The 20,407-nt window shown below is 35.6% G+C and overlaps 1 protein-coding gene across 2 annotated transcripts in view; it reads right to left on the bottom strand.

The window, feature by feature from the left end:
- SGCZ (sarcoglycan zeta) overlaps nucleotides 1-20,407 on the bottom strand; it is a 340,110-nt gene that overhangs the window by 143,265 nt on the left and 176,438 nt on the right. For both annotated transcript variants that reach the window (XM_053578622.1, XM_053578621.1), the window contains exon 2: nucleotides 7,313-7,414. In XM_053578622.1, the coding sequence (XP_053434597.1) occupies nucleotides 7,313-7,414 (102 nt within the window). The remainder of the gene's footprint in view (nucleotides 1-7,312; nucleotides 7,415-20,407) is intronic.

The raw sequence follows: 20,407 nt of genomic DNA on the forward strand, positions 1-20,407 counted from the left end.
AGAAAAGAATAGCTTTTCTACCCAAGCCCAAAGCCTATGAGATAAGTGAATGGAAAGCTCAATCATTTGTTTTATTGCTTAAGTTAATAACAAGGTATTTGTGATATTCACAGGAAGAATATTGCTGTGAAATGTTCCTGGACAATACAAAAGAAGTCCTGAAAAAATTGAGAGAAACCATATTCCTAGAAAGGAAGACTGAATGTTACACAGATGTCATTCTCTACAAATTAAATATAACCATAATTAAGTTCCCAACAAAAAAGTTTTTATTTAACTTGACAACTAATTATTAAGCCCATTTGGAAGAGAAAATGCACAGAAGGCAAATAGGCAAATACAGCTAAAAATGGGCAATAACAAAGAACTTGCTCTATAAGTTATAAGACATTCCTTAAACCTAGAATTCAAGTTTCTCAAAAGTAATAGCAATACAAGTGAATAAAGAGACCAGAAGTAAATTCATGCACATCTGAGAATGCAGTGTATTAGAAGGGTCATGTTTCAAGTCAGGAATGGAAACAAAATTGAATGTTTAATTCATGAAGTTGTTTAAAATAAAGAGATGAGGAAGCAAAAGGACGAAGAGAAAAAGGAGAGGAAAAAGGAAGAGGAGAAAGAAGAAGTTGGCGGAGATGTAGGAAGGGAGGGGGAAGGAAAGGAAAGATAAGGAAAGAGAAGGGAAGGCACAGAAAAGAAAAAGGAGAGAGAGAAGAGAGAAAATAAAGAGAAAAGAGAGAAGAAAAAACGAGAAAAGAAGGAAAACAGAAAAGAGAAAAAAGGAAAAATAGAAAAGAGAGAAAAGAAAAGAAAGAAAAGAAAGACAGGGAATAAGAATCCCACATAATTCTATATATCAAACTCCAGAAAAGTTTTCAAATCTCTCTCATTTTTTTCTCTCTCACACACACATATACACACACCACATGCACCCTATTTAAAACACAATTATTGTTTTAAAAAATCTTTATTTTGAAAGTCAATTTCTTAATGCAAGCTTATGCTATAGAAAAGCAGATGTCAAGAAAAGATAGATGATTTCATAGCACCACAGAGCATATATCCCTATCCTATCCAAACCCACATCTCCAGAAGGAAAGAGCTGTGTAACATTTATGAAAAAAATCTAACCCAAATGAACTAAACTAGATAGAGGAAAAGGTGGTGAGAATTAGAGAGTCCTGGAAAAGTCTACCAAGAATGGAGGACTGTATATACCACTGGAAGGACTCTACAGAGACAGAAAGGCCCCACTAAAACCTACAGAATTATAATCCATCCATATCTGTCCATTCAGGTCTTGTTGGCATAAGTCAACTGGTAACAGCTCAGATCCTCAGAAATGAGAAAACAGCCACAGTCTGCCCTACCTTTCCAACCAGCAATCACTGTAGGGAAGCAAACCCAATGGGTCGACAGTAATTCCTCTGCCTCAAATTGTAACACATCAGACATCATTTGAACCAGATAAAGGAAGTGCTTTAGGTTTAAAATTAATAATATTTATATAATTTTAATAAAACCATAGCTCAAAGTCAGTAAAACAACTTTGTCAGATAGAAAAGAAGATTATAGAGCTATGCAAAATTCTGAGAAACAAATTACTCCCTTTATAAAAAAAAACATGAATTAGAGAGTGCAAGGGCAAAATTCATTTAAAGAAAAACATTAATTGAAGAAGAGAAGACTCTCAATGACAGTTACTTGTGTTTAGAGAAAAAACACATGAAAAGTAAAATATATTTATATGTAAACATAAGAAGTTTAAGATAATTAATGAAGCTACGATAGCTATTGAGAAAAAGATAAGAATTATTGCTTTCTTTAAAGAACTTAATGAAAAAACTGTAAGTTATTAAATGAAAAAATGAAGAAAATTTTCTGAAATGAAAGTAGTGAAATGCCATAAATATCTCATGCATCCAGGCAGAACTTTGATGTCATCCATGGGAGAAAAATGCGAGGCACCTCTCAGATGTTTTTGTGCCCATATTTGGTGCTAGGACATAATAGAGAAAAATGTTCACAAATGTGAGGCAAAGAAGGGACGAACCTCTAATAACAGTCCCAGAAAAGAATAAGGGCAATAGAAAGATACCCAAAGTACAAAATATTTCAGGGATTATAACAACAACAAAATAACCTAGTATTGTTACAGCTTTTAGAGTTTAGCAATTTCTTTTGTTTTTACCAGAAATCCCCCATCCAGAGAACAAAACAAAACAAAAAACAAAAACCAAGTAACAGTGAATTAGAAGAATGGATGATTTGAATAATGAACTGACATGGAGAATCCGTAGTACAGGATCCGTGACGAGTACTCAGCCATCTGTGTGCAGAATCAAGATCAGTCTGCTAAAGGCAATTAATGATGCAAGGTGGAATATAAATGTTACGAACTCTGAACAAGTGAAAACTACATAACTATCAAAAATCTAGATATAAAGAGAGTGAGGAAAAATAAGAAAGGAGCAAATCATCTCAAATTATACTGCAGGGAGTTAACAAAAGCCACTTGAAATAAAAACTTGGAACTAATGCATCAAGCCTCTTAATGATGTCCATAATCTTTTCTTCTTAACTATTATATTATGGTAAAGAAATATTGACGTTCAGCAACTTTCCAAAGTACTTAAGATTTTTGTGATCAATTTATAATGTTAATTGTAAATAACATGCACGTCTATATAAAAAAGCATATGCATTTTGTATGCTATGTTTAATGTTTACATAGATATATAATTAGACAAATGTGATGACATTCACCAAATGTTAATAGATTTTCTTTTGTGCATGTAAAGAGTTTGGAATGATGTTTGTGCTTTTAAACTCAATAGTACTGTGAAATCATAAATTTTACCTATATTCAACACCTAATTATAAAATAATAGTGATAATAATGTTGATAGAAAAATGATTATGGACGCCTTCAGATTCTGTTTGAATGAATTGATGAACTGACTTGTAAGGGAGGAAGAAACCTGCGGAGAGGAGATTTATCATAACACCTGAAAGATATGGAGAAGGAGATTGGCAGGTTGTGTAACCAGGAAATGTATTTGCTGTACAACCTGGTCCCCTGGCTGTGTGTCTGAGCTATTCACGTGTGTAAGAATTGAACACACAAAGTGCAAAACTAGTTGTAACCAAGAGCTGAGTTAGCATTTCAGCTTCAAAGCCATGTGAAATGGGCATAAGGTGGGAGCAGAGCTTCATTCACACCTCTGCTAACACAAGACTCCTAAGAACTCAAGACCTCTCTGCTTTGCTATGGAGTCCTTGGAATTGGAATAATCTAGTAGTAGTTTCTCTGGTACAATTATCAGTTCATCATGCAGGATGCTGGAGGCAGTGACAGTGGTGAGGATCACTTCAACTAAGGATCCTTGAATGGAGAAAAAACAAACATACACACAAACAAAACAAAAAAAAAAAACAAGAGGGCTGCTCAGCTCATCTCAGATAAAGTCTGGTGATGCTGAACAAGGTTCTAGAGAACTGCATGTAACAAATTTTACTAGTAAGAATCTGTGAAAAGTGTGTAATTTAACCACATCAGTATCTTGGCCTCTTGTGACTTTGGGAGATATACTCCAAGTTACATTAAAAAAAACAAAAGTCTGGTCATTGAAAGTCAGAATTTCCTGATATTTCCAAGACTTGGCCTTAATGTTAGACTAGCATCTTTAAGACTAATGCAGAAGGTTATCATTGACCCAAACGTCACATCCTTTGTATTTTCCTTGTCTGCAGGAAGATATACTTAACTTCACCATTGTTCAGTGGGTCATTCATCCTTGAGAATAATGTTAATTTTGAAAGATACATTGAATTCTAAGATGTTTCCAGACAATGTACAATAGTTTTCTGTGTACAATAGTTTTCAATGTACAACATTTTTGATGGACTACTTAGAAAAGATTTGTTTTTGACAAGCATAAAGATTGATGTCTATGGGTAATAACAGAATTTCAATTCTCTATAGGTATTTTGTGGGGTGGGGGTCATTTAGCTTTTAAAATGGGTCCAGCCCAGAGTTTAAGAGGTTAGATGATGAGATGTGTGTCTATAACCAACTACATTTTCTGCCCAGTAGAAATCTTCCCTTACCCTTCCATCAATTAAATAACTACATAACCAGAAAGTAACTTTGAATAAGAGAATGCGGTATGTCAGGGTGGAATACTGGATATTATGAACAAGGCAACAGGCTGGACTTAATGTGAGAGAAACACACGCATACACTTCAAGCCAAATTGTCATATATGGTAAGATTTTTCTCAGCTTAATTGAATCCTTAAAAGAGCCTTTTGAATTCAACAGATTTCTTAGGCCAGAGCTATAGGAACATTGAAATTTTATTATCAAAAAATTTGAATACATGAAAACGTGCAAAACTTAAAACGTTTAACTTATTTTTTTTTAATTAAAAAATCTCATTTCTATTTTGCTACTGAAATGTTCCTGTTTTTCTTAAAAGTTAAGAATTTTGGTAAGTTTCTACCAAACACATTTTATTTTTCCTCCCATTGGGTGAGGCATTTAAAAACAAACAAGTCACATACTTCAGTGTTCTAAAACTTATACATAGGGGGAAAAAAGAGCTATTCAAATAATCCATTTACAGTGCATAAAAGATAAACTCATGAAAACTGCCTTAATCTTATTTTTAACCTAATTTTACATACAAATAACAGTAATCATCCCATGAGTTTCTATAACTTGTTAAACATTCTGAAGGGCTTTTTCATATATTTTATTATTTATATTTATCAGGCATACATAAAGTAGGAAAGACAGATTTTTTTTTTTTTTTTTTAGACAGACTCTTAAGCTGTTGCCTTCAGTAGAGTACTGTGACATCACAGCTCACAGCAACCTCCAACTCTTGGGCTCAAGCAATTCTCTTGCAGCAGCCTCCCAAGTAGCTGGGACTACAGGTGCCCACCACAATGCCCAACTATTTTTTTCTTTCTTTTTATTTATTTATTTTTTTTTTTTGTGCCATTGTTGTTTTAGCTGGCCTAGGCTGGGTTCGAACCCGCCAGCCTTGGTGTATGTGGCCAGCACCCTACTCACTGAACTAGGGGCGCCGCCCTGGGAAGACGGATATTACACATGGGTCACTAGGATACTTTTGAGAAGGCCTGTTACGGTCTATCACTTCTGTTTTTCAAAGTCATTTTATTAATAAGAAAACTAAAGCTCAGAGAAATTGTGGCTGGCCTCTTAAAAGTAAATAGACTTTATAGCTGAAAATAAGCAACACTATGCATTCACGGACAAGCAAATCCTAATGTGGAATCTGCCTGTGAGATACATATATACACGTGTGCATGTATCTTTATTTTTGTTGTGTGTATGTGAAGAAATTTCCCAAGGAGTGAATGACTCTCCTTCTCTTTCACACTGCAACCAGATTTCCTGACTGATGATGTCCCCATCTGCCTATGCTTTGCATGCTTCCTGGTTACTGGGAATGAACAAGGCTGAGCATCTATTTGTTAATCAATGCAGTCAGGTCAAACAACGCAGCAGGTTTGGGAGATGTTCCCCAGCATTCACAGGGATGAAGGTTAGAAAGACCAATGGTATATAATGTTAGTGGACTCTGCCTTACCTGGTCCACAAGTGGAATCTTGATATATACCTGTTTTTCAGGAAAATCCTAATTTACACTTTTTGTTAAACTATCAAAAATATCCTGGCTGAGAAGATCAATTCTGTGACCTGCCTGCAGGGGACAGGGCTTCACGATCTTTTAAATTATGTTCCCAGGCAGCCACTACAAATTGGTCTAAATGGCTTAGGAGATCAATTATCTTTGCTGTCTCTGGATTTACCATTAGGATGATGCATTTTCAAAGAAACTTTGGCCTATCTTACTCTCAGCTTCTTCCCGTATTAAGAAATTTATTGATTTCCCTATATAATTATGATCCTTTCAAATATTAAGCTGTTTAAGAGTGCCAACACAAGAAGAGCTTAATAAATAACTGTGAAAGGCGAGACTTCCAATCAAGGAAAAAAACTTATGCAAAGCAAGCTAATTTTTCTCAGTTTTCATAAAAATAAAAGAAAGCAAACACAACCAACAAACTTTTTATTGTAATAGTTTTCAGAGTTTACTTATGTAAGGTCAGGTGTTTGTACATCTGTCTATAGTGTTACTTGTCTGACCAAACTTCAGAAAGTTAAGTAGTGTCAAAGTAAAATTTCAAGTATCAGAGCACAGTCGCTATAGCAGAGGTTCTCAACCTGTGGGTCACGACCCACAGGAATTGTATTAAAGGGCCACAGCATTAGGAAGGTTGAGAACCACTGCACTATCGTGTATTAGGGAAGCTCTGTCACTTCCCATGTTAAGAAATAAATACAAAGTTGATATAATGATATTAAAAGTTTTATGGATGAGAATCCTTTGTTCTATTATCACTTTGATATGTAAAGAAAAATGACTTTGGAGCAAATGATTCAAATTATGGCTTACTAGGCAACCCATTTGCTGATGTCTTATATTGATACCATTAAAGATTGCTTTAATCTAAAATATATTTTCATATTTATAAAGTAAGTATAATCTTTTTCCAACTTTATATAACAAGGTTTCTATTATTTCTGTCTTGAATTTATTTTCACAAATACATATGTCAGGAGAAATGTCTGTTAGACTTGAAAGATTCTAGTAAGATTTGGATGTACTCAAGAATAGTTACTGCTTTCTGAAAAATAACACACTTTAGCTAAAATGAACATAACTCAGCTACAATCTTTTGGTTTTTCATCATGCTGCCCAGGGATAAGACTCATATAAAACACACACACAAACACACACACACACTTGAAGGATAAATATTCTGGTTTAACTGATATACATCCAGAAATGAATTTCATTCCTTACTTAAAACTCTGTCACCCCTTTCAAAAATGCATGTCCATTTATAAGCTGAAGAGTTCAATATATGAAATTAAAAGCATCAATTCATGTCAGTACTTTTTGCAAAAATTATTCAAGATGCATCATGTACCCCCTTTGATTGACTGTAACTGTGTATTTTAAATAAAGGGCAAATTTTATAGACAAGCAAAAGCAGCTCTACAGTTTAGTTCAAAATGGTTCTCTGATTCATTAGTTTGAAACTAACCTTTGCCACTGTTTTTCAGTATTTTACTGCTTTGATTTCTACACATAGGTCTTTAGCTTAAGGAAACTAAATACGTGCTGAATAGATAAGGGGATTCTTTTCTATTTCAGTCTAAAACATAACCTCTAAATTATGTTTTACAGTAAGCCAAAGCCAGTATCACATACCTTTCGGGAATGAATTTCTTTCACATACAATGGAAGTAGAAACTCAGATATACCTTCAAGTCGAATTCCCTTCTTGGTGACTCTCAGATTTCCCATACCATCCTACAAGCAATGAAATATAATTCACTTTTAGGTTAATTAGAGAATGAATATCTGGCCAAAATTTTCTTAGGCCTAAATTGAGAAAACGAGCTTAAATCAGAGATGATTTAAGGAAAATGAGAGATTGAATCTGCTTAATGAATGATTGTAGCACATTGCATGCATATAGAGGGCTCTATTTAAAATGAAAAAGAGAACTAGGAAGGAAGGGTATCTTTTCCCAGGTCTATGAGAGACCAAGATTTTCTTTCTTCATGCATCAGTCAGTTAAACTAATTATTAGGCAATATTGATACTTACTACTTGACTATTGAAAACAACTTTGTTTGCCAAGAGATCTAGTAATATTTTTATATTACAATTATACAAAAATTGTATAATATTCAAATAACCCCATTTGCACAATAATGTTAACAAGTATTTAATTAATGACACGAGTAAGCATGGTGCTCCAGTATTCACGCCAGGAGGAAGCAAATGTTCTATCCTTTATAAAACACCATCTGTGAGGAAAAGCGAACACACACACAAAGAACGTTTCTAAAACATAATAAAGTAAAAACAGAGCACCCTTGGGAGTTAAAAAAAAAAGGAGATTCTACATCTAGTAAGAGAACGCACCATTTCTCACGAGAGATACTGTCTATGATAAAGGACTTGAAAATGAGGCATTTCGACGGGGGAGGTCTTTGGAGAGGGGAACAAAATGAACGTGCTGGTACATTTAGGAATTAGCACGCCATCTGATCTGGCCAATTTATGAGGCTTGTACTTTGAAATATTGGGACAGAAAAACAACTGAAAATATGTCTAGAGGCCAGAAAAACGAAAGTCCTAAAGTTCAAAGCTAAGGGGTATGCACTTAGCTAGAGATGAGAGGATTCTATCCATCTTCCAAGAGAAGAAACTGAAAAAAATATATTAAATGGCTCAATGGCTTAAAATGTTAAGATTTAAGCTTCAAGAAGAGTAAGCTGGCTAAAGGATTGTGTAGGGCTAACTGACAAAGTATTAGCAATAAAGCACAAATTATCCACCTGAGGAGTGTGGTGTAAGAGCCTTCCATAGACTCATGACTAATCTATAGGGAGATGCCAAAGGGAGGAACATTTAAGATTAATCTAAGGTTTCATGGACTCAAATAAGCATGGAAATGTAGCAATTTTTAAAAATTCAAATATTAAAATATGTAAGGTCAGGGTCAAAAGTAAATTTAGCTTTTTAAGATTCTGACTTTCTAACATGGATGTATCACTGAAGAGGCATAGTCCATTAACCAGCACATCTGTAGAAAAAGGCAGTGGAGTGACACTTACTAAGGAGGACTTGAATCTAGCATTGTGCATAAGCTACCCTGCTGCAGAAAGACATGAATAAAACAAAGGAGAAATTATTGAATGATAACTAGGTCTAGGAGTTGGGAAAGGCATTTTATATATCCAGGAAATTTGTGATCAGTATCTGAGGAACTGGACAGAATATTGTGGTCTCCCCCTCTGTCCCCTACCATACCCCCAAAGCAAGCCAGTGAGGTAGCATAACATGAAGGTTTTAGTCATAGGCAATAGTTAATGTAGAAAAGTTTGGATGAAGAATGAATAAAGAGAATTTCAAATAAGAATTGAAGGACTTTAAAAATACTTTTGAGTTGGACTAAAGGAAACTGACTAAGCAAGAGAGACATTTTGAGGTGGTAAGGTCTCCATTGTATCACAGACACAGTAATGGATCTTAACCGAATTAAATTTGGGATAAGACAGAAGGAATTCGTTTCTGGAGGAATGGGAAGAACCTCAAAGCTGACACTGGCAACCCTTATAGGAAACCAACTCAGAATGAATGGGTGAATGGATTCCAAGCAGAGCTGAAGACTTTAATAAGAAAACACATATACTTTGGGTAGTGAAGACACATGGAGCTGCTCTGTATCAGTTTTATAGTATCTGCTTTTATTTCCAAAAACAGATGGTGTCTCTGATTTAGACAGTAAATAACAAGGTCACACATTCATTAATCAGTGTGGTTTGGCAATATTATACCTATCTAAGAACTGACAGTGAGAAATAACTCCAAACTGAGAATTCGCTAGACAAGAATAGTGGGAATCCTGAGAATGTTGCATTCTAATGGATCAAAATAGATGTTTTCAAATAGTTGACCATTATTTTTCTTGTTGAGTGGTGACAAGTTAAGCAAGAAGCAGTCTTAGGCTACCAAAACAGAGCAAAGTCAAAGAATGGTGAATGGTGATAAATTAATGAACAAGTTCAGTAGAAGTTGTAAAATGAGAAATGTTCAGACAGATGAATTGTCAGAAAAGGAAACTGGATTTTGAGATCTTGAAGGGAGTGAATTTTCAATTCTGATGAGAGCTAAAGAACAACCCACGCAATAGAAGCAGAGGTACAGACAAAATTCTTGGGATTCAGAACATTAAAAGAATATTAATTAGAACATATTAATGTTCATTGGGGCTTTAAAAACATTATTTTGTCTTGACTAAATCTCATACAGTGATTGGCTGAAAGAATGGTTCTGAAATCCTCTCCATAGAGTAACTATGGAGATACCTAATGTCACTATTGGACTACCTAAGAGCAATTACAACAAGTTCGGTCACCACGCAATTCTCATTTCAGTTTTAATCCTAAAAAACGTTTTGATTAGATGATTAGAAATAAGAGCACTGGGCATCCAAATTTAAGTGTACAGCTGCTTATGCTATGTACATTTTTAATCTTTGAATGATTTCAAGCTTAAGCTCAATGAGTTGTCTTCTATTTTCTTCATAATATATGACTTTGGATATAGAAGTGATTTCTTTTAAATTTTATAAAGCAAAATGTCCCTGTATAAATATAAGACCATTTTATGATATTATGTGATAAAGCTAACCCCCTCCCCCATGGATATTTGTCTCTCATTTTTCCTGATTTGAATGAAACAAAGTGATGTTTCACATTTGATATTTAAATGGACTTATAAAATGCATAAATTCATATATCTATTTTACATATATTCAACTAATGGCTCACACTCACGCATCAAGTCCACTAACATTTATGAGTTCATGAAATAATCTGTTCTTCTTCTATTGGAATTATAGAAAAGGAATTAGAAAGTGAGTTCATTTTTACTGTCACTATAGCTTGCTGATTCACTATATTCTTAATCTCTTTAACACTAGAAAGGAAGGAAAGAATTTCTGATTTTTTAGTTAAGGATGCTATTGCCAAAACCTTCTCTTCTCCTTCCCACTCCCTTCCCTTTCCCTCTTCCTCCAATCTCTCTCTCTCCCTATTTAGCAGAAATAAATAGTTTTCTGCTCTTTTACCCACTTCGACAGAGATTACAGTGCCATTTTGGAAGGGATATGGGGTTGCATAGCTTGGGTTTGAAACTTCACTTTACTATTTTCTAAATGTTGATTTTGACATGTGGATTATCTAAACCCAAATGCATTTACTATAAACATCAGAAAAATCTCAGTATTCCTCACAGGGATGGTGTAACAAATTAATGAGGAAATAGGTGCATGGATTACTATTGGGCCTGGTGTATTTGCAATGCTTATTCCTTTTCTTGTAGTTTATTGAACATAATATTTTAACAGCAGATTTACTTGGTCTCCAATCAACACATTTTTTAAATCAACCACTTTTATTTTAATTTATTTCTGATTACCAATGGCACTGTGACAATTCAAGACCACTTTGTCTCTAATATAGCAATTGCCACCTAATCACTGCCTACACTATTACCTTACTACATTAGTATTTTTTCTTGCTCAAGAACCTACAAGGTCACTCTAACCTCTAGATAAAGACTTGCATCATTTAATTTAAACATTTAGTGTGCTTTCTAAATAATCCATTGTAATTGTCATCTTCATGTTTAGGGGAGATATTATGAAACAATCTCTTCCAGGGTGGCCTGATCCTCTCTTTTAGAATGATTTTCAAGTTTCTTTAAGTATTTCATGCAATCTTTTGGTGTTTTTTTTTTTTTTTCTCTCTCTCTCTCTGTTCATTTGCTACCTCACATTTCCACTACACTGAACTGTCAGGATTTCGTTTCAGAACAGATCTATGTTTTCCCATCTAAATTCCTGTAACCATGTATTTTACTTTTTGAACTGATCTACCCTATCTCCTTTTAATACCCTTTCCCATTATTCAAGACCCAGTCCAAACAATTCTATTGTTAATATCCTAGTCAGTAACAACATTTCTCTCTACACTGTCTCCAAAATGCTGTATTTGTACTTATAAAATATATCACATTCTGTTTCTATTTCAGTTAGCTGTATATTTATTTCTATCTCTTCTTGAAAAGTTTATAATCTTATTCATCGACGTGCCCATTCTCCTTTTGTAATCTTTTGGAGAGTGGGTTTTTTAGAGTATGTGCTCAGTAAATGCTTGACTGTCAAATTTATCAGTAGAACTTAGCATTTGAAAAAATGAAACAGAATTAAATTGATATCCTTTTAAAATTCATGATAATGAAAATTTATATATTTTTTCTTTAAAAACTGTAAGTATAATTTTCATGTGCCTGATTTTTGTGGCAAGGGGGAGCATACTTCGTTGAGAAACATTTTTTGGAATTTATTACGTGAAACTAACTTAAAAATGAATCATAGGGATGAATGTCAACAAGAGAATATTAACAGTCATGTCATTTTAAATTGAATATCCACATTCAGAACTTTGCAATGATCTGACCCAAATTCACTGTCCTCAACATTTTTAATGATTTTGGCTACCATGTATTAGAGGTTACTTAAGTGTTAACTATCTCCAATATTACAACTATAGCCCAGGATGAAGGAGAGAAATGGAGTGGGAAGGAGGGGGGAGGTTTGATAGAGGTGGGGGTAAACAGCGGGACCACATCTATGGAGCATATTGCAAGGGTACAAGTCAAATTGTCAAGTGTAGAACATAAATGTCTTAACACAATAATCACGTAAATGAGGCGAAAGCTATGTTGATTGGTTTGATGTAACCACATCAGATTGTATAAAAAAAACACACTGTACCCCACATATGCAAAAATGTATTCATAATCTATGTGTATATGACTTAATAAAAAAAAATCTCCAATATTTAAGGTACTCTTCAAAAAGAAAATGTACTTGTCAGAGTAATAAGCATATTAACAGAAAATTCAGAAAAAAATTGAAATGAATATATACACTAAAACATAGAAAATATACAATTTATTATCAATATTTTTAAATATGATGGAAGGAATCCACTAGCCAGAAGAGAATTAAATATAAATTTTAGATATTTTCCAGTTAAAACTGAACATCCTTTTATAAATTACTAACATTACATGTTTCGAAAGAAACTGAATAGGAAGAAAGGTAAATAGAGGTGTTTTGTGACTTTGAATATCTAATGATATTATTCCTTCTATACTTACATTGGCATGATGAAATGATTTTATAGAGTCCCTTTAGTGACAAATTGGAGCCTGGTATGACAGCTATTTGGGAGACTCTGAGCATTAAGTATTTTCAATGAAGTAAAAGAAGTACATAGAAAATGAAAATATTAAGTTGTTTAAATGAAATTGTAAGCTGATGTTGTTCTTTTCTCTGTAATGTTCACTAAATGGTTGAAAAATCTATTTAATTTTCAAAATCCTAATTAAAGGGGAAGTTTAAAATACCTGTGCATTCTTTTTCTTACTTCCTTTATGTTGATTACATTCATATACTTTAATGAGTTGTTTTTCATCAACTATAAGAGAAAAAACAAACAAAACATAATTTGACAGCCTGCTTTCTATGTGTAGTTTGCCAGAAGCCTTTATTTTATTTTCAATTTAATTGGCCTTGTTTTATTCCTAGATATTATTGGGAAATGAACTACAGTGATAACAAATGACAGATATAGGAATTTGGCCTCTAATTCAAATTGTATGGAAACATTTTAGAGATTGAACCTAATAATATAACTTATCATTTGAAATATGATTCTGTTTCATTGCCCACAGTTGTTCAAATTTCATAATTTATATATCTTAAATTGTCAAAGTTATAAGAGAAAATATTAAATATATTTCATGCTAAAATAACGGCAAATATTTTGTTTCTCTGACTTATACTAGTTCTTTTAGCTACGTGTAGGATTTTTTAAAAGCATAGTAAAATAAAATTTGTCTTCCAAAGCTTTTCTTCTGATAACACATTTATTTCCCTTATATATAAGGAGTGTGCCAAGAAAATACATAAATAATCTAAGGGAAAAACCATTACAATTATAATACTCACTATATACTGATTATGAAAGATGAATAAAGTCACATTGAGCACCTCTTATAATTGCAGAGGTCAAGTGTGACTTGAACATTACAAATTTAAAGTCATTTTTTTCCTTTCTTAAAATGTATACACTTTTTTTAAGGCACCCTCTGTGTAAGTTTCCTTTCTATTCTAACTAACCACATATCACTAACCTCACAGAACATATATGATTGCTAAATTAAAAAAAAAATCATTCAGGATAAAAATTCAACCAATCAAAATAAAATGAAAATACATTAATCTGGCAAGGCAGACAAGATCACAGTCACTCATGACATGGAGTAAAAATGTATGTACTCAAATAATCCAGCAAGAATATTGAAGTAAGGAGCCAGGCCAGCCAAAGAACCTGTAACTTGACATAAATGGTAAAATTATAAAATTTATTTAACAATAAAGCAAAACATGTATACATATACACAACATATACACGTATATAGATATATATGAAAAATTCATATAAGACAATGGAGACCAGACCATAGCTATTTAATTCAGTAGAGACATTTGAAATACACATACATTTTATATTTAATATTCCTCAGAAAAAATACATTTTCCCACAGGACATTGGAATCACTATCAGCAAAAAAATGCTAATGTTTCCCTGTCCAATATTAACTAGGTCGTACAAGTTTAAATGTCTGCAGATGCAACAGCATCCACCTTAACTTGAAGTTAAGGTTTGTACCCAAGGGATAGAATCAGTGGTTGTGCTTACTACCATGTTTCCCCGAAAATAAGACAGTGTCTCATTTTAAGGTGTGCTCCCAAAGATGCACTAGGTCTTATTTTCAGGGGACGTCTTATCTTTCCTGTAAGTAGGTCTTTTTTTGGAGGATGTCTTATTTTCGGGGAAACAGGGTATAAAATAACTGAGGATGTCATTATAAACAAATCATATTTCTTGATAGTAAATGGAGACTAATACAAAATCCTAAGGCATTTTACTTAAGGTAAATGATAAGTAATGGATTAATAATAATGTTCTATACCCTAAAGATCGCCATCTGTAAGTTGGTGACTGAGGGACTTCCATATGCTAATCTTTTAAGGAGGGCACAATGCTTAAGGGCTCACTATTAGCATCCTTCTCTTCCCAGCTGCACTTAATAGAACAGCAGAATTATAATTGAGTCAATGGGAAAGTAAAAAGAGTTATACTTTTAAAAATAAATTTAGAAAACAACTTCATGACATATTCCTGCTCAAAGAGTCATAATGAATTAGCATAGTAAGCATTCTGAAAAATTTGAAGAAACACACTTCTTTATTTCTAACAGTGGTCTCTAAACATGTTGCCCCCACTACTTCACCCACCTTTTGGAGTGGGTGGAATAATATCTCTTTAAATACACTGGGAAAATTCTGTACTAATCAGCTGTATTTTACAAACTCTGAAGAAAGATCTCTTAGAAGGAAGATGCATTTTTTAACACGGAGGCAGTTAAAAAGTTCCAAGCTTTCACATCTCCACAAATGTTTACTGAAGAGCCTATATGTACAGAAGCACCGAATGCCCTTATAACTTGGCTTCCCAGCTATCTTTAAATACCAAGGAGCATATGCTGGACACTGCTAGAAATTTGGTCTATTTCATGGATGTCATTTCTTATTGTTAATAAAAAGTGGGTAAAAGAGGTAATCTTGAGCACATGGGTGGTTTTGCAAATGATACTTGCCAGTGATTACCATTATAATTTAGTCCTAAAAGGAAGATCACCCCTTGCCTTGAATAAATGAAATGTCTGGACCTTTAAATTAAGGCTAAGACTTTAGTGTCTGATAACCCCATAAATGTACTAGTCACAGTAAGGCTATGTCTAAGAATTTCTTCCAGACTCCTAAGATAACATCTTTAATTTCCACCCTAAGTGTGGCTGTAAACATAACTGAGTTCATACAGCACTTTAGCAGATATTGAGACTGTAGCACATTATAAGAACCCTGGAAAATAAACTCATTCATTTTCTCATTTTATTTAAAACAGAACAAATGAGGTTAAGTGAGTTTTATGCTGCTAATAAGCTACTCAGCCTATGGATACAAGTTAACTCCAGACTACTATAAGGATAGGAAATGCAAGTTAAATTCATTTTATTATGTAAAACCAGCATAGCTGTCCCAATTAGTAGTCATTATTCTTTCTGAGTTAACTTGTATCCCTTGTTTCCTAAAATTTGCCCTTTTTTTTTTTTAGCATTTCCCCCTGATTTCATTGGCCAGCACAAATTTCTTATTTGGTTCAGGCCTGCATCATGGTCTCCTGAAAACAGCTCCGGCAGGACAAAACTCTAGTTGGAAATGATTATAAAATCCTCCCTGGAAGCCCTCAGAACAAACTATTGATATCTTTAACATAGTCTAGCCCCCTAGACTATGTTAAAGATAGCTATTAATAAAAATATGTTTCCATATAACAAAATAATTGCTTTTTACATTCATCATATGAACAGTTTGTAACATATTCATTGTCTGTAATGCAGTTGTGTATTTCTGCGTATTGCATGTGTCTGTATAAGAGTTGGGCTGCAGTAGTAGTTAAGTTGAAGTTGTTGAGCTTAAAATTGTAGGTAATTTTGTGAGCTGGAATTGAGGGAATATTAGGTGAATGTCAATATAAAAAAGACAGAAAGCTCATGAAGACGCAGATAAGTGAGCTGATTCTGTGGGAGTAGACAGTGGTATCATTCAAAAGAATTTTCTGGTGTTGGGTTGCTTTATGGTTCACAAGTCTAATATCCATAGTGATTTGCCATGTGCTTGATTTAGTTTATCAAACTGTAATATTGACCCTTGCAAACAAAAAAGTAGCTTGGGATTTTAATGTCTGAAAATTCTTTTAAACCTCAAGGAGAATGTGTCATTCAGAAATGCAACGGGTCATGTCTTAATCCAAACTTCAAAGACCCCGTAAGCTTCCTTGAAGTTTGCTATAGATTTCCATCTATTGCACCATGAATTTGGACGGTGAAATTCTTGTCTTTTGTTTTTGTGTCTTTTCCCTGAGTGGTCTGGCATCCCTTCTGTAATCTGATAAATTCCATTACAGACACTGGTAGGCACCCATTAAGAAACATATAACACTCGTTTATTTTTCTACATTTTATCCATTATGCCTCATTATATTTCCATGTGTCACTTATTTCTAAGTTTGGTTTGTTCACCAGATATCACAGACTGACATCCTGTAATGGAATCTTTCTTGTGGGAACTTCCCCCTTTGGCCTTCTCCAACTTCCTTCCCCAGTGTTGTTTCCATGAAAACTGCCATTTCCACAGATGATTCAAGCAACAGTCAGCGACTAAACCCAAGCCAGATCATACTCTTTCCCTAGAACTTCTTGAATTAAGGACAATAAAAACAGCCAATTAAGCAATCTCTCTTTGGACGTAAACGTGAAAGATAACTGTGACCCTACTTTATAAGTTACTTTATGTAATTTTGTGCTACATAAAAGAAACTAGTTTGCAGTGAGAGAGAGCGCGCGCCTAGGACAACCACAGAAGAAAAGAATAAATAAGGAGACTAATTTCTGTTGGTAACATGTCCTGGTTGCTTGTTGGTCCCGAGGCCAGGGTGCACGAATATCCTTCCCAGATTTCTTTTCACACTTCCTTTGATATCATGACCCCCCCCCCAAGGCTATCTCTCTCCTCTTTTTCCCACACCATTTCCTAGTATAGGACCAGAACACTTGAATCCATTTTAACAGATTCTCCGGCTTACACATTCCTACCCTTTCGCTTAATCTCATCTGGTATCACGGCTGACATTCTTTTACTTAAATTGAAATCATATACAGCTCCCTTTCTCCATCCCTCATTGTCCTCCATTTGGTAATCTCTGTCCTATCCTTTATAACAATCCAGACATACCTAACTGAAGGTATGTTCTCATACGAGCGCAGAATCCTCCTTACTATGGAGTCATAACCCCATATCCATTCCCTTCAGGAGCGTTAACAAAGTTTGTGTCCCTCTGTATCGTTTTCACATTAGCCTCTGATTACACCTGCATTAGGCTTATTTTAAAGGAGTGGCAAGACCCAGCCAGCACGTAGCAGCAGGTGCGGGCAGGGCAGGGGTGAGATTGATTTCTCAGAATGCTTGATCAGGTGCTCAGGAAACAAGGCTGCATTTGGGGGTGCTCTCCTAGCATATGTAATTTTACACTTGGGACGTACCTTAGGAAGTAATATAACTTGTTCAGAGAATGGCTCCTACACGCATGGAAAAAGTGAGGACCATGTGAAGTTAGGTTAAGATGCTCAAATTTTGGGCGGCGCCTGTGGTTCAGTCGGTAGGGCGTTGGCCCCATATACCGAGGGTGGCGAGTTCAAACCTGGCCCCGGCTAAATTGCAACCAAAAAAAAAAAAATAGCCGGGCGTTGTGGCGGGTGCCTGTAGTCCCAGCTACTCAGGAGACTGAGGCAAGAGAATCACTTAAGTCCAGGAGTTGGAGGTTGCTGTGAGCTGTGTGAGGCCACAGCACTCTACCCAGGGCCATAAAGTGAAACTCTGACTCTACAAAAAAAAAAAAAAAAAGAAGATGCTCAAATTTTTTTGACTGATGGTGAAGGAGCAGATCAAAATGTTGGTGAAGTGGCTGAGCCCGAGTGGATATTCCCTGTATAATCAGAACACCCCGGAGTGGATATTCTCACAACACCTGCCAGACCAGTATGAGATATGGGAAAAGCCAGTGGTTAGTCCAATTACCAAGTCCCTTAGAAATCACGGGTGAAAAATAACCAAGAAGTTCAGTGGGACCTTTCAGTATGGGTCAGGGCTGATGGGGGGAAATGCCACCATACAACTCAGCTCACAGGTAGTGACAAAAATGACGGAACCCTAACACAATAGAGGCCAGGTCATGCCCCAATCCAGGTGAGCAAAGTCATGGATATGAAAGGCTGGGTCAGAGGAACACCCAAGGTTACAACCCACAGAAAGAGGCTTCCTGTCTTTGTATCAATAGAGGCAAGAAGATAGTTAAGCAAAGATAGTACTGTTCAATTTGTAGCATTAGAACCTATTAAGTGTCAGTGACCAGGGAGCTAAGGGCAGTTGCCTCGATAAAGAAGTCTTGATTTTTTGCCCAGTTTTGATCACGAGCCCGTTTTTCTACCCCAGAACCTGTTGAATTTTCTTGGCAAATGTTGTCAGCACGTGGAGGCGGGTGCTCACCTTATCCCGAGAAAAACTCAGACCCGGCTTGGTCGGAGGCCTATGTGGTGGGCACCACATGTAGGAAGCAGCCAGTTGGAAGGCTCAGCAGGGATGCAGGACAGCGAGCCTGGGAGAGCTGGAAAAAGCCCCGAGCCACCTCCACGATTGCTAGTTACTGAGAGGTTAACAGGTGTGACGAGTGCCCAGAAATCAAGTAAAAGGGCTACGAGCTCAAGGATCGCCACGTGCTCCTTTCCCACGTGTTCGACTCCCATTTGCTCAAGGTCCAACACCTGCTCACTTAAGAGCGACTCCTCTCATCTGGTTCCCAGAGCGCTGAGCTGCCCGAGGGCTCGTCCCCCAGCTGCAAAACATCTCTGGGCTCCTACACATGCCACCAGATAAACCACCTGATTCCACTTCAATGAAGGATCTGCTCCAACTGCGCAGGCACCAAGCTTCAGCCTTCTCAGCTGCAGAAAGCCTTGATCGCAAAGGTGCATCCTCCCTGGAGTGGCTGACATAATGGAACAGCAGAGTGACAGTGTAAAGGCGCACCTTTGGTCATTCATCCAGGGCCATTCTAGCTCCAGATCTCTTTGTGGAGTTAGACAACAGTAATTACATGTAACTTTTCAAGTCTAGACAAATACTGCAGATGTAGGTTAGTTTCTATCTGCCTGAAAGACAAAGAAATGTCTCTTCTTTACGTGATCATTAAACAGAGTGTTGGTAATGGCTGCTTAGAATTGTGGATTTCTAACTAGAGAAACATTTAGAAAACTATTAAGAGACAAAATGTGACACTTAATGATGTTGAGAGGTGATCACGGGTTATAAATTCACTATCGATGCTCTTCCTGGATGTTAGTAGAAAATTCAGTCATTTTCATGGTTTCCTTTTTATCACATATAACAAATCAGCTGTTATGTCCTATGGAGATGTTTGAGGATGGGCTTGCGTGGTTTACTGGTGTTCATAGGTCTTGGGGTGTTGGTATTCAGACAAAAAAAAAGTAAGCATTCGTTACCAGAAAGGTCAATGTATAAAGTATAAGGCATGAACCTACAGAGAATCATACAGTCATGTGAAACAAAGGAATAGATGGATATGGAGCAAAAAAGATGGAACTTCAAAAAAAGTAAAGAACAGTACTTAGAAATAAAAGGCTATGAATGAGGATGATATTTATATGCATTAAAAATGTGTGCATAAAGTAGAAACAATCTGTAAGAACCCAAAGAAAAATCATTAGAAAGAATGGAATGGCTGAAAGAGGACGCTGATAATGGAAGGGTCATGGAGATACACAGAGGGAATGACAGAAGGAAAAGTGAATAAGAAACCACTGGTGAGGAATAAGAGAGGGACGGTGAAGGGATTAATAATATAATGAGGACAATGTTGCATAAAATGACAGGGCACTGGCCCCATATGTCAGAGGTGATGGGTTCGAACCCAGCCCCTGCCAAAAACTGGGGGGAGGGGGGGGCAACTTACT

The sequence above is a fragment of the Nycticebus coucang genome, chromosome 24 (assembly GCF_027406575.1).
Source record: "Nycticebus coucang isolate mNycCou1 chromosome 24, mNycCou1.pri, whole genome shotgun sequence".
Taxonomy (NCBI): domain Eukaryota; kingdom Metazoa; phylum Chordata; class Mammalia; order Primates; family Lorisidae; genus Nycticebus; species Nycticebus coucang.